General features: G+C 37.8%; 1 protein-coding gene across 1 annotated transcript in view; it reads left to right on the top strand.

The window, feature by feature from the left end:
• The window catches only part of RAB3C (RAB3C, member RAS oncogene family), a 249,362-nt gene that overhangs the window by 190,425 nt on the left and 44,295 nt on the right, over positions 1-14,642 (top strand). The window contains exon 3 of the mRNA XM_055331047.1: positions 7,310-7,434. Within this exon, the coding sequence (XP_055187022.1) occupies positions 7,310-7,434 (125 nt within the window). The remainder of the gene's footprint in view (positions 1-7,309; positions 7,435-14,642) is intronic.

Below are 14,642 nucleotides of genomic sequence, written 5' to 3'. Positions count from 1 at the left end.
CTTTTTAACATATATTGGCTCATATTCTTAATTAAATTCTTAGGCATTTTTGCCATGTTCAACCTATCATTTATTCATTTATTTGGTCACTAATTGAGAATTGTTTGAGAATCTCCTAGGTACCAGACATTATCTTGAATGCAGGAGACCTAAAGATGAACAAAACATTTGAGGTCCCTGCCCTCCTAGGACCTGCAGTCTGGGGGCAGGATATAGACAAGTATAAAGATCCTAGTGAGTGAAGTACAGGGTGGAAGGGGCCCCTAATCCAGAGGAGTGTGTATCCTGAGACTGGATGAAAGAAAATGAGACCGCTTGACACAGAGGCAGTAAATGTGATTTAGACCAGTGGCACATGTGATGGCTACAGGTGGGTTTCTCACAAAATCAATGACACTTAAGTTTAGTGGCATACTAGTAAATGAGATCTTAAAAAAGAGAGGGAGGAAAAAAAAAAGAAAAACCTGAGTTAAAGCATCTGCTAATTTCCATGATATAAATATATCACCGTGGTCGATGGCAGGGTACGGTTTAACCACCAACCCACAATAGCCGTTAATATTTAACAACAGTGCTTTTGAGCCAATAGTGCCAGCTCCAAACAATGTTGGTGCCTTTTATTTGGGCAAGCCCTTTCAAAGTATCTTAGTAGGGGTTCTTCTGGTAGTAGGCTCTGAGATAAGAATTTATATACAAGTAGTTTATTCCAGAAATGCAAGAAACAGCCACGGGGAGCAGAGAAGCCAGCTGGGAAAGGGAAGGAAGCCAATAAAATGTGTGTTCCTAACCACAATTGATAAGTAGAGCTTAATCCTGCCTGAGAGTTCTGAGGATCACTGTCACAACAACTTGGGGAGGAAGGGAGCCTGGGGTGTCAGTACACCATCTCCTGTCAATTCCTGGCACAGGTCTGCTCCTGGGATGTGCTAGCCCTGTTACATTTGATCTTCCTTGATGGGCAGAGTGTCCTTGCCTTGCTTTAGAGAAGACTTTAAAGCAAGGAGCTGTAGATTTTGGCAGTGGGAAGTCAGCTAGCAAGAGCAGAAGTAGCGCGACATGGGCAGAGCACCAGCATCATCTGCTACATATGGCCTTATACTTAATTTGATATTTGTATTTTGCTTAAGTTGGGCCCTCAAATTTTTATTAGTTTTAAGCCTTAAAAAAACCTGGAACCACATAGTAATAGCTCCTGTTTGTTGAAAAAGGCAGTATATATGAGAAATTCAAAGAAATGAATTAAGGCTATGCAAGAACTGGGAGAAAGGAAGTTAGTAAGGGACCAAATTAAAATGGTAAGCCATGCCATGGTGAGGGTGTTATGTTAAACATAGTTCAGCCAGGTTTGGCTGGGATTTGCTGGTCTCTGCAGAACTCAGCCAGGCTCCTGGCTTGTCATTTCTGAGACAGGCTGACGGAGCAGCCCCATTCTGGGATGGCTCTTTCCATGATGAAGAGCAAGAATGCAAGCCGATTGACAGACCTTTGCAATGCCTCTGGTGGTTATAGCTCACGAGTGGCTCACGTCCCGTCGCTTCATATTCCATTGGCTAAGGCAACTCACTTGGTCCAGTCCAAAGCAAGTAAGGGGAAAATACAATCCATCTATAGGGGAAAAGGGTGATCACTTAGGTAAAACTACAACTGACTATGGGATTTTCACCAAAATGTTTGTAGTGATTATCTGGAGAAAGTGATATTTCTGGTAATTTTTATTCTTACAGCTTTTTTTGTATAATTAGAATATTTCATCGGAAGGTAATAGTCTTAGCAAAAAAGGTAAGCCTCTGTCTTTAAATAACAAAATAGATCACATAGTGGGGGGAATTTATTTGAGGATACTTTTTTAAAAAGTCTCCTTTTTAAATTCCTTTATTAAATGAGTTATGTACATATAAAAAGCCTAGTCCTTCAACTTCTTAAAACTGCTTATTAGCTTTATAGCATATTTAAATCATTACATTGTATTATGTTCCTATTTCTCTTTCCTTACTCTCTTGTTTTGAAATTTATTTCATATGTATCTTTGTAAATCCCTTGCAAATACTTTGGGTATTAGAAAGAATAGAAGGAAATTGTTTGTTTGTTTGAAACAGATTTTTTAAAACCTAAAAAAGGAAAGGTCTGGGGAGACAGTTATCCCAGTAATGTTCAGCCCCAGTTCCATATACAAATCACCTGGAGAGGGCAGCCCCCAGTGGTGCAGCGGTTTAGCGCCACCTGCAGCCCAGGGTGTGATCCTGGAGACCCTGGATCAAGTCCCATGTCAGGCTCTCTGCATGGAGCCTGCTTCTCCCTCTGCCTGTATGTCTGCCTCTCATTCTCTCTCTGTGTTTCTATGAATAAATAAATAAAATCTTTAAAAAAAATCACCTGGAGAGATTTTATTACTATGATGAAGTCCCTAGAGATTATGATTTAATTGTTCTGCATTGGAGTAATTTTAAAAACTCTCCAAGGGTTGAGAAAAATTGAATAAATAAATGATTAAATTAGTGAGAAAGTAACAGAAAGGCATCCCTATGTGATGAACAGTAGCAAGCTGGGAAATTTCCTTACAAGTTGGAAGTTGGCTGAGAAGCTCTAGAGCTATGTGACTCCTGAACTTCGAAGAGAATAAGGGGAATGGATGGGTAACTGTGGAGATGTATGAGCTTCCAGAATTAAGAATGGGACTGCTGTTAAGCTAGATTCAAGCTTCACTAGGTGAGGAAGAGCACAGATAGCCCAAATCAGACCCTAGGAGACAACTGCTTTTTGGGGGTCACTGATACATATTTTATAGACTGTTTTCCCAAACATTGTGATTAGCTAAGTCCAATCTCTACGAAAGCAGGTTGAATGCCTAGGAAATTACTTATATGCCCAAAACAGGGAAGAAGTAATGATGTAGGAATTTGATTAGTCTGTTTATAACTCTCCGATCAAATGGTTCTGTGAAGAGTTGTCATATACACATAAAACATGAAGAACTCTTCATCTTCTGCCTCAGAATATAAAACAAAAACCTTCTCTATATATATTTATGGAGAAGATAAATAAAAATATAAAAACATAAAATATAAATATATGCTGGTTGTGCTTTTTGGTTTTAGCTAATGGTTTGGTTTTAGCTAATAACAGATTTTTTAATAACTATGATCTGATACTGGTGAGGTCTGAGTTAATTGCCGTTTGTAGAGTAACCATGGTGACCAACATACTGCTTCTGATTCCATTAATTTTGTTGAGATTAACCGTAAATCCCAAAGGATCTTTTGCAGTGATTCAGGAATAATCTTTTCACATGTATATTATTTGGTGACAGCCGCTTTCTTTAAATGTGTCTCTAACCAACAAAGAAATAATACAGCCCTTAATGAGGTGATTAAAAACCCATCACCCAAATAAAAAATAAATTACAAAATACAACAAATGACCAAAAAAGGTACATATGTAGAAATGCCCCATTAAGGAGGATTTATTTAACCAATACATATTCTATTCTCCTATACCAGAAGAAGGCCATTCTATTCCAGTTAGAAATTTGCCTATGTAGGACTTCAACCTCAAGATATGAACTGGAGACAAAATGTGATACTTTTTAATGAAAAACCTTCCAATTATTTAAAATATAAGAATTTGAAAAGATGAGTGGAGCTGGCTTTGGGAAGAGGAACAGGTGGTTGCCTAAGCTGGGACTAATAATGTATTACATCTGTCAGGAGTTGTTTACAACGTTGAACATAGAGAATGACCCTACCCCACCTAAAGCTGCCTTTGTCCTACAACAGCCCTAGAGAGTCTGTACAAAATGTGGTAGCCTTATTTTACAGATGAAGATAATGGAGCCTAAAGAACGCAGAATGACTTCCCCAAACCTACTTAGTATTACAGCTATCTTTTCAACTGGTAGAATAAACTGCTAGGATTCTGAGTTGGAAGACAAGAGAAGATTACCAACACCAGTGTCTTCTGACCTTAATTCATATTATGTCTAGATGAAATAAGCACAACTCTGGGTTATTTGAGTAGCAGAAAGGGTTATAAATGTAATGTGAATGCCTGGGTTGGAATAATAACCATTATTTCATATTTTCTTGCAAAGCAACAATCTTCAGGATTTAGGAAGGATACCCACAAGCAGCTGGGTATGTTAACTTTTATTACTGAGAGAGTCATAGAATGCTGATCATATACTATTTTCATATAGGAAAAATTGCTAAGTCCCTCAGAATACATGAAAGAAATTTTGAAGCAATAAGAAGCTGACATGATGGATAAGTGTGGCTAATAGGACTATGGTGAAAGCATTGTGTCATAGTTTCATAGCTGCTTATTTTTGTCCTTGGTCATTTGGTTAATTGCCAAATTAACCAAATCATTTGTAAAATAATTTGCATCTCATAATTCATAGTATCTTAGATTCTTTGACATGTAGTAGTAATTCATAAATCAACCAGCATGATTCTGATCCCCTCTAGCTGATGATTGCACTTTGCCTAAAGCTACTCTGTGGGTGGTGGACATCATTGACAAGTCCACAGTAGTCAAACCAAAGCCAAACATTGGGGCATTTACACCTGTGATTCAAAAAATGAGATTAACCAACTTTGATGGCAAATTAATCTTCTGTACACCTCAGCAGAAATGTCCCAGACTTTAATTTTAATAATCAATTAAAAGAAAATGGTCTCCATTAGCTATTTAAGCTTTCAAAGTAAGGGTTTTTAATAATTCCCTAGTAATTATTTAAAAAATAACATATCTTGGCAATTTAGGACATTGAGGAGGTCACATGAAAATTCTTAAGAACAATGGAAGAGGAATGGTTTTGATACAATCATGACTATATATTTTTTTACAGATTGCGAAGGAATGGGGAATATTTTGTTTGCAAAAATGTGTAACTTGTCACAGTAGCCTAAGACCTCATGGGCTATTAAATCATAGATGGAGGACACCTGGGTGGCTCAGTCAATTGAGCATCTGATTCTTGGATTTGGCTCTGATCATGGTCTGGGGTCGTTAGAGTGAGTCCTACATCAGGCTCCACGCTCAGCGGGAGTCTGCTTGAAATTGTGCCTCCCTCTCCCTCTCCCCCCTAAAATAAATAAATCTTAAAAAAATAGATCAGAAATGAGATGCTCATACATGTTGAATAGAAGTAAGCTTTCCATCAACTTGGCTTAAGAGCACAAATAAACTGGCCAAGTTGTTTCTCCTTACCCTTCACAAAGGTATACCTAGTGAAGTTTATACAAACAGGATTGCAGAGGATGAGTTTGCCTAGGTCCACAGAATACTAAATTTCTTCAAGCATTAGTCCCTTGTAAACTCAGAAAGCCATACACTTTATATGCTAGCCTCAACCTCTTCCTTACACAACAACACTCTTCTGTGACTCCCCTCTCACCTCTTTCTGATGATTTGATTTCTAGCTGTGTGCCAGGATAGCTTTGTCTGTTAACATATGGACTCTCTTCCTAGAGTCTTTCCAGGCATGGAAGGCTGGGCTTAACAAGGCCTATAGGAGTGGGGGATAATTGAAAAATAACCTGAGGAAATCCAATTAGATTTGAGTTCCTTTGAAAGAACCTTTGGAATTTCTTTATAAAACCATGTTAGCAGTTGAGATTTAAGGTGTCTTCATGTGTAGCATGCATTTTACACCGTAATTCACTATGAATGTATTATTTTTCATAGATCACACATAAAATGAGGTGAGAAATATTCGAGTTTTGAATGTTTGCTTTTGTTTTCCCAATTTATGGATACATGCTGACTCTCGTTGCTAGAGGGATATATTATTAACTTAAGTATCAGAGAGGTCGTGGCTCCAGATTTTTCTGATAAAATATACCGTGCCTTTGGACGGTTCACATGGGACATAGAGCATATTTCTCCAGCTATTTTAATTTCATTTGAAAACTAGTACTTGGTTCAGGGGAAAGCTCTGAAATAAAACACTATCTGCCTCACAGCTCTGCCCTTTCTTCTCAGAAGTAAGGGACTGTGATCACATTTCACTGAAAGATCTCCTGCTACAGTTTAAAGTTGTTTTCTTTTATTCTCTCTTGAAGCTGAGAACAGACTCACTATTTTCTATTTAATAATCTTGAAAGACTTGACAATTGCTAGTAGGAACATTTCTAAGCTTTTTCTCATTTTACAAATCCCTTTATTTAAACTTTCATCCTGTTTTTTTTTTAACATTTTAATATCCCACTCTTGACCACTCACTGAGTGATATGTCTTTCCCACCTATTTTAGATTGTTCTCAAATTTAAAAATGACCAATATGGAGGGAGGTTTAAAGAATGTGGCCTCCTTTCAACTTTTTTTTTCCCTAAATGACAACAAATGCACAAGAATTTCACTTCTCAAACTTATAGCAAGTGGGATGGATACACATGTAAGAGCATGAGCTTGAGAACTATACTACCTGGGTTTCATTTTCTAATCTGCCATTCTATAGCTAACTGTTCTTGGGATGATGATTTAACCACTCTATGCTTCAGTTTTCTCAATGATAAAATAGGGATGATCAATATTTCTCTGATCCTCAGCATTAAATTAATGTAACCTATATGAAGTATTCAGGACTATACCTGCAAATATGAACTATTAAAATGCTATCTCAATTTCAAAATGAGAAGCTGGCTGTGTGCATCAGGATCTGTACTAGAAGCTTATTTAGAATTCTAGATATCCTGCTGATAGTAACTTAAACCACCAGCCCGTTTTATTGTAATTTTGATATGAACCTGGAATTTTTCTCTTAATACAGAGAATGTGAGTATATTAGTTCTTATGATTAATTTTTAAAAATTAACATCATCCGTGTATCTCCTAAGCCCTAATTGTCCTGGCTCTTTAAGTTGTTATTGTAAGAAAAGAAAACGATGCTTTTTTGTGGTGGGCAGTAAAGTGAGCAACCATCTTCAGTTTCTTAAAACTGAGGAGTTTCTAGGAACATGGGGGTTTTACTGAAAAAACTAGGAATGTTGTGAGCAAACCAGGATGGCTGCCCACTCCAGCGATAGAGGTACTACATAAGGTGTAGGTAAAAGAGACAAAGGAAAAAACAGTAGTAATATTAATATCCCCAAATAAAAAAGAATTCTTAATACAATGCTACTATCCCCTGGATTTTTGACTCATGCAATTTCTGAGTATCTGAGAGGAGAAACTGCACTGAACTAATTAATTCTAAATGTCAGGCATTTGGGCTTCATTTTTTTGCTATTATCATCATGTCTGGGACATACTCCTCCATTTTATGTTGTGCTCTCCTCTGATCAGTTTTTGCCTATTGTTTCTCTTTTAGGTCAACTCAGATCAAAACGTACTCTTGGGATAATGCCCAGGTTATCCTGGTTGGGAACAAATGTGACATGGAAGATGAGCGGGTGATCTCAACAGAGAGAGGCCAACATTTAGGAGAACAGCTTGGTAAGCAATAAACAAAAAAACAGAGCTTGGTCATTATTTGTAACACAGTCACAGCTAATTGCTAGGATGGGCTTAATGAAAAGATTTTCAACGCTTTATTGGAAGCCAGTATATCCTTGGTAAGTAATAAGTAGATCTCCTCCCACTTTATGTGGCACTTTCAGGATCCAAGCATAATTACAAAAGCAAAAGAACCAGAATGTTGATCTAGTACCAGGTGTTGAAATTCTTATTTCTATAAGAAACAAAGGCTGAGCCTCGCCTGCTATCTCTTAGTTGCTATATATACACACACACACACAAAACATTGTGCATTGAGTGAGCTTCTGATTATCATGTGTGATTGTTGTCAGGTTTCTACTAGAGGAGTTTAATGGCACAGAATGGGTCACTTTATAGATCCTGGTTCTGGGGACATCACTTACAAGCCTTGTTGTTGCTGTTAATGTCTTTGGACTCAATGTCCTCATCTCTCAAGAATAAGTATCATGACCCATGCCTACTTTACCAAGTTTTTGTGGATAAAACCAACTGAGATTAAAAAACAGATATTAGAGAGTTTTAGAAGTCACAATACCCTCTTAAAACACAAAACGTTGTATCTTGAGAGAAAAATGCTGGAGTGAGCAGGGTAGAGTTTTGGTGCACAGGAGGGAATCATGATTGATTTATTAGTTTAAGGTATTTATACTGAGCACCTGTGATATGCCCTGTGCTGTGCCAGATATCATGGGGCGTACATAAATGTATGATTTACAGTTCCTGGGCTCAAATTGCTTTCAGTCAAGTGAGAAATCTAGAGATAGACATTAAAAAAAAAAAAAACAGAAACAACAAGACAACACAAACAAGATAATTAGCTAGGAAGTGGATGCCAAGAGGAAAGCAATGGGAGGGGGTGGCGGAGGAGGCAGACTGGGAGAGAGGTGCCAGGAGGTGTGGGAGCAGAGTGGGACAGGAGGTAGGCAAAGCTCGAAGCAGATGGGACATCTGGAGAGAAAATGGGTGGAATTGAGCACAACAGCTAGAAAGTGGTGAGTGATGAAAGGACAGAGTTCATGTGGGTTAAATGCCAAGATTAGACCAGAGTGGACCCTAAAGGAAAACCCTAAAGGTTTTTTGAAAAACCACAGAGAGAAGAGGAAGCTTTATGAATAAAGGGCACTATGAAGCAAGGATATTGAGAAGAGAGTAGAAACATTGGAACCTAGTGTAGTATTATGAAAGCAGAGAGGGGATTTGGAGAACAATTTAATGCATAGAGCAAAAGCACTGGAATTCTTATTCCCGATCCTCTTCCTCCCTTCCCCCTCTCCCTCTCCTTCCTCCTTACGCAAGAGAAAACATTGAGGTATTCTTAGCAGGGCAGACTCTGGCTCACCATCCTTTTTGGCCAGTACCTACAGTAAGAAGTATGTTCAAGCTAGCAACCCAGAGCATGCATATGCACAGAGAGAAAATGAAACAGAAGTTTCACCAAGGGTATTTATCCTTCCTAGATGCAATTCGCTTTGATACTTGTCTGTCCTATTCTCTTTCCCCCTTTATCTTTTAATAGTGGTTTCACCCACTATCGATTTCAGGACCTAGTGATGGGCCTCAGCCTACAATTTGAAAGCATGATTATGAAAGGGTGCTGTGAGATCTGCCTGCTGGTACTGGGCAGCACAGATGGGAAAAGCGGAGACCCTCTCAATGGGTCACAGTTGGGTCGCTCTATCATGTGGTAATCTCATAAAAGAACAATGCACAGTCCATTCTGGGAGCTTGAACATCTTTTCACTAGATCAATGCCCTCATTAGACTAAGGGCTGTCTATCACCCGATGACCACAAGAACGCTTCTACCAAATGTTGGAGTTGCCCATGAGAAAGTCACATAGCTGAAATCTGGTCTCTCTGTGGTTGCTCTTGAGCCTTTAGCATTTCATTCACAGGGGCTGTCTCATTCTGTCACTTTAACAACATTTTTATTTAAAATTCTGAGAAACTTGGCAATCCCCCCCCTTAATCCTCTGAGCACCTTAAGAAGTTAGGAATGGAGAAGAGTAGATCACCAAGAGAGAAAAGAAACCCAGTTGGCACGGTGGCTTCTTGACGCCATCTCTTCTTTCCCTGTATTTTCTTCACTAGTCAGGCTTACGCCACGTTGAGGGTGGGGGATCTGCTCCACAGATATAAATTGTCTCTCTCCATATAACCCTGAAAATTGTTTGGTTCAAATAAAAATGGATTGAAGGCAAGTACTGTTTAACGTCACCAGTACAAAAGAGCCAGGTAACTGCATAAACTCTTTTAATAAATTATTTGGGTGTTCAGAAGAGCAGGTTATGGAAGGGAACATTAGAATGATGGGAATGCATGTAGAAGGTGACCTTTCTTAGAATTAAGCCTGTGACTGGCATCAACATGAACCCTTTTAACGCAATGCATAACTGTAGGAAAGTTCCTGAAATTGTGAGGTAGAAATGTGTTATGCGCCTGTGCAAGTGCTTCCACTGGTCTCTAATTGATTTTTTTTTGCTCTCTAATATAACCCAGCAGTTGTCATAGCAACCAACACTTGTGCATTCTTGGAGAGTCATTTACCTCCTTTAATGGGGTTTGTTCTTCTCATGACTGCACACACTTCTACAAATGATCATGAGAGATCATCTGCATGGAAATAACCCATTCTCACAACCTAAATTTGATTTTGATTTTAAAGGTCTTTGCTTTACTTTTTTAAATTACAAATACAACTCCATTGTCCAAGAATTCCTATACATAGAGAGGTTAGGCACTGTTTTTAAGTGTCATTTTCACATTTCAGTAAATGATTGAAAATCACTGTTCTATCTATCAGTCTGGTTACAAATAATTCTCCATTGTGGGTAGTTAAACCCATATAACATTTGCTTATCCTAGTACGGGTACTTGAAGGAACTGAATTGTAGCTGAGCTCTTTGAAATACCTGTATGACAGTCGCCCTTGTCAGTTCAGTGTACACCAAGCCTTTGCTAAGTGTTCACAATGTGTCAGCTGCTGGTAATACCATCCCCTACCTTCCAGGAACAAACATAGCACCTGAGATAGATGAAATAGACAAGCATTTTTCTGGCCTTCCCTTACTTCATTGTTTGTTCTATTTGGCCCTTTGGTTACACCCTCCTTGTAAACTTGGCCTTCTTGGCTTCCGTCCCATGAGGCCCTCTGTTCTCCTCCTCCATCTCCAGTCATACCTTCTCTTTGCTTGGAAGAGCCCTCGTCTTTCTGCTTCTTGCACCTTGGCTTTCTTTCCTGGACCCACCACTCTTCATTATCCCCCATCCACATCCATGGTTAGGACTGCTGGCACAGACCATGACAACCAAATCTTTTTATTATTTTTATTCCAATATAATTAATATACAGTGTTTTATTAGTTTTAAGTGTACAATGTAGTTTATTAGTTTTAAGTGTACAATTCAACACTTCCATACATCACCTAGGCACACCACGACAAGTGCATCCCTTAATGCCCATCACCTATATCATCCTCTCCCCAACCCCCACAACCTCCCCTCTGGTAACCATTAGTTTGGTCTCTACAGTCAAGGGTCTCTTTCTTGGCTTATCTCTCTTTTTTCCTTCACTCATTTGTTTTGTTTCTTAAATTCTACATATGAATGAAGTCATATGGTATTTTTTGTTCTCTGATATATTTCACTTAGCATTTATACTGTGTAGCTCCACCCATGTCATTGCAAATGACAAGATTTCATTCTTTTTTGTGGCTGAATCATATTCCACTGTGGGTATGCACATGCATACATATATACTACATAGTGTATATATGTACATAAACCACATCTTTATCCATCTATCAGTGGACATTTATAAATATTGCTATAAATGTAAGGGTACATGTATCCCTTTAGAGGTTTTTTTTTTTTTTTTTTTTTGGTTGGGGGTGATAAACACCTGATAGTGAAATTACTGGATGGTAGGGTAGTTCCAATTTAACTTTTTGGAACCTCCACACTTTTTCCACAGTAGCTGTGCCAGTTTGCATTCCCACCAAGAGTGAAACCAAATCTTGTTCTAGCTGCTGCCCTCTCCCTGGAGCTGCATCCTCTCCCCACCCCCTATAGCTGTACATATTCTATACTTTTGTTTTAAAATGCTTCTTTAATCATCTGCAGCTAACTCGGCCAAGTTTCCTTTTCAAGTGCACATTCATCAACCCAACTCAAGCTTGCTGCATTAGAGTTTCTGAAGTTGAAGCCAAGGAATCTACAGTTTTAAGAAATACCCTCTTACACAATACTAATTTTAGAATGGTAGCTTAGATGGCGGCAAGCATTTGGACAGGGTAGAGAACTGTCCCTGAAGCTGAACATTATCATATAGTTGATATTATCCTTTCAATGCATGTTTTTTAACATTTACTACAGATGCATGTACCTGTAACAATATAGAGGAATATCTTAGATTTCTAGTTTATCTAAACAGGTTTATAAGATGGCACATATATGTGCATATATACACAATATTAAAACTTAAGCTTTAAAGGTAAAGCTGTTTAATATTACATGAGAAAAAATAGAAATCATTAAAGTTTTCCTAAAATAGAAGCTCATTCAAGTAGAAATAAGAACAAATAATTTTATGGAAGGGAAGGGATTTGTATTCCCCTGAAATTATAGATGAAAGAATATTTGAATTTTTTTATAAGCTTGGAAAGGACAGAAAATACAGAAATTCTGAAGTTTGCCAAAAATGTAGTCAGAGAAACAAAGACTGCAGATAAAAAAAATTGAGAAGTGATTTTTTTTATGAATAATTTGTAAGAATCCATTTTTGAAATGTTTCTATTCGCATTAATATTTCTTCCTAAATCAAGTAATAGATACTTAGTCCCTAGTACTCTGCAGCCAAACAACTGTCAAGATATTCTATGTATGTATTACTAAATTCCAGACCCATCTTTCCCCCTGGTCCAGCACAGAGAGCCCATGAGGACTTGTGACATCTGTAAAATATGTTAACACTTGGCCTCTTTTCCAATCTGTAAAATTTGCCTCTGATTTCACCAATGTAATGACTTATTTTGTTTTGATTGTCCATCTGACAAATATTTATTAAACACCCACAGTGACATCAAGAAGTCATAAAATATGTATCTTCTCTGTTGTGAAGCTTAACATGTGGTCTGTATATCAGAAATATAATGAACTATCATGAATATATAAATTAAACACCTGGAAAACAAGTGCAAATCATCAAAACAAGGGCAATTTGAAGAGTGGAGGAGGGGCATGGAGTTGTATGAGTAGATAGTTGCTCCTGTTTTAAGAATATGAGGACTGACAAAATAGTCTGTCTATACTCTGAAGCATACTGATCCAATAAAGACTGGCTTAACCAAACCCTTCGAGAGTTTTGGTTGGAATAATCTGTTGAAGTAGAAAGAGGTAAATTAAAGACAAATAAATGGAGGATACTCCTTCACATCACAAAGACAAAAGGAACTGACTGTCTCTAAGTGTAGGCAGGATATATCATTATTTCATAAAAGGTCTAGATAAATCAAAGAAGGTAGACCCACCATGGCTGAAAGAGTTTGGACTCCCTGTGAACATTTCTTTCTCATTAAGGATAAGAATTTGGGCACATTGACCATACTGCCTCATATGCCTTGATATCACTGGTAGAGACAAGCTAACTGAGGTGAATGGACCATCATTATAACTCATCTAACCCATCCCTCCTTGGATTTTAGTGAAAATGCTTTGGATTCCTGCTTGAGCCTGCATGAACCCAGGGTTGCCTAACTTGAGAATTCTGATTCTTGGATTCTCTAAGCCGCTCTGCTCCCATGAATCTTTAGGGCCAACCACCCTTGTCTTTCACTACCAACCCAGGGAAGAGAAAGAAAGGCAATAGCGGTAATACAAAAGCATGTTGTCATGGGAACCATGCACTTTTAGATCCATGTGGTCTAACCTTAAGCAGCCAGATTGTTTTCATATGTTTTTTTGAAGATAATTATAATAGTAGCATCATACCTTCCCTGACTTCTGTGCTCACTCTTGAGTCATTATATCCTTAGTACAACCATGAAGCACAGAATAGGTCTTCAGTGAATTTAGTTTTCTATTTTATAGTTCAGGAGGAAATAAGGTCCCATATAATATATATATATATATATATATATATAGCCGAACAATCACCACAATAATTTTAGTTAACCTCTGTTAACATACATAGAAAATTATTTTCTTGTGTTGAGAACTTTTAAGATCCACCCTCAAAGCAACTTTTAGATAAAAATACAGTATCATTAACTAAATCATCATACTATACATTAGATTTCCATTACTGATTTATTTTGTTCCTGGAAATTTGTGCATTTTGTCCCCCTCCACCGTTTTGTCCACCCATCACTCTCGACCTTTGGTAACCATCAGTCTTGTTCTCTGCATCTGTGGTGCTTCAATGATTCTTAACTTTTTTTTTTAATTGAAGTATGGCTGACATGTAGTACTACATTAGTTTCAGGTATACAACATAGTGATTCCACAATTACATACACTATAATATGCTCCCCGTGATAAGTGTAGTTACTGTCTGTCATCATATGAAGCTATTAGAATATTATTGATTATATTCCCTATGCTGTACTTCTTATTCCATCACCAATTTATCTTATAACTGGAGTTTTGTACTTTGTAATCCCCTTTACCTGTTTCACCTCTCCCCATTCCCCCGGTTCTGACAACCACCAGTTTGTTCCCTGTATTTATGAGTCTGTTTCTCTTTTGTTGCTGTTGCTTATTTTTTATGTTCCACATATAAGTGAAATCCTATCTTTCTCTGACAATACCCTCTGGGTCCAACCATATCATCATAAATGGCAAGATGTCTTTTTTTTCATGGCTGAGTAATAATAATTCATGGTGTATATATACCACATGGTCTTTATCCATTCATCTACCAGTGGGCACTTACGTTGCTTTCGTATCTTGGCTTATAAAAATAATGCTGCAATACACACAGCAGTGCATATCTTTTCAAATTAGTGTTTTTGTTTTCTTGGGATAAATACCCAGAAATGGAATTGTGGATCACACAGTACTTTTTTAGTTTTTTGAGAAACCTCATTACCCTTTCTATAAGGGCCCCACCAATTTACATTCCCACCAACAGTGCACTAAGATACCCTTTTCTCCCTGTCCTAGCCAACA

Source organism: Nyctereutes procyonoides, unplaced genomic scaffold (genome assembly GCF_905146905.1).
Source record: "Nyctereutes procyonoides isolate TBG_1078 unplaced genomic scaffold, NYPRO_anot_genome, whole genome shotgun sequence".
NCBI classification, from domain to species: domain Eukaryota; kingdom Metazoa; phylum Chordata; class Mammalia; order Carnivora; family Canidae; genus Nyctereutes; species Nyctereutes procyonoides.
This window is presented reverse-complemented; position numbering and strand designations above follow the sequence as displayed.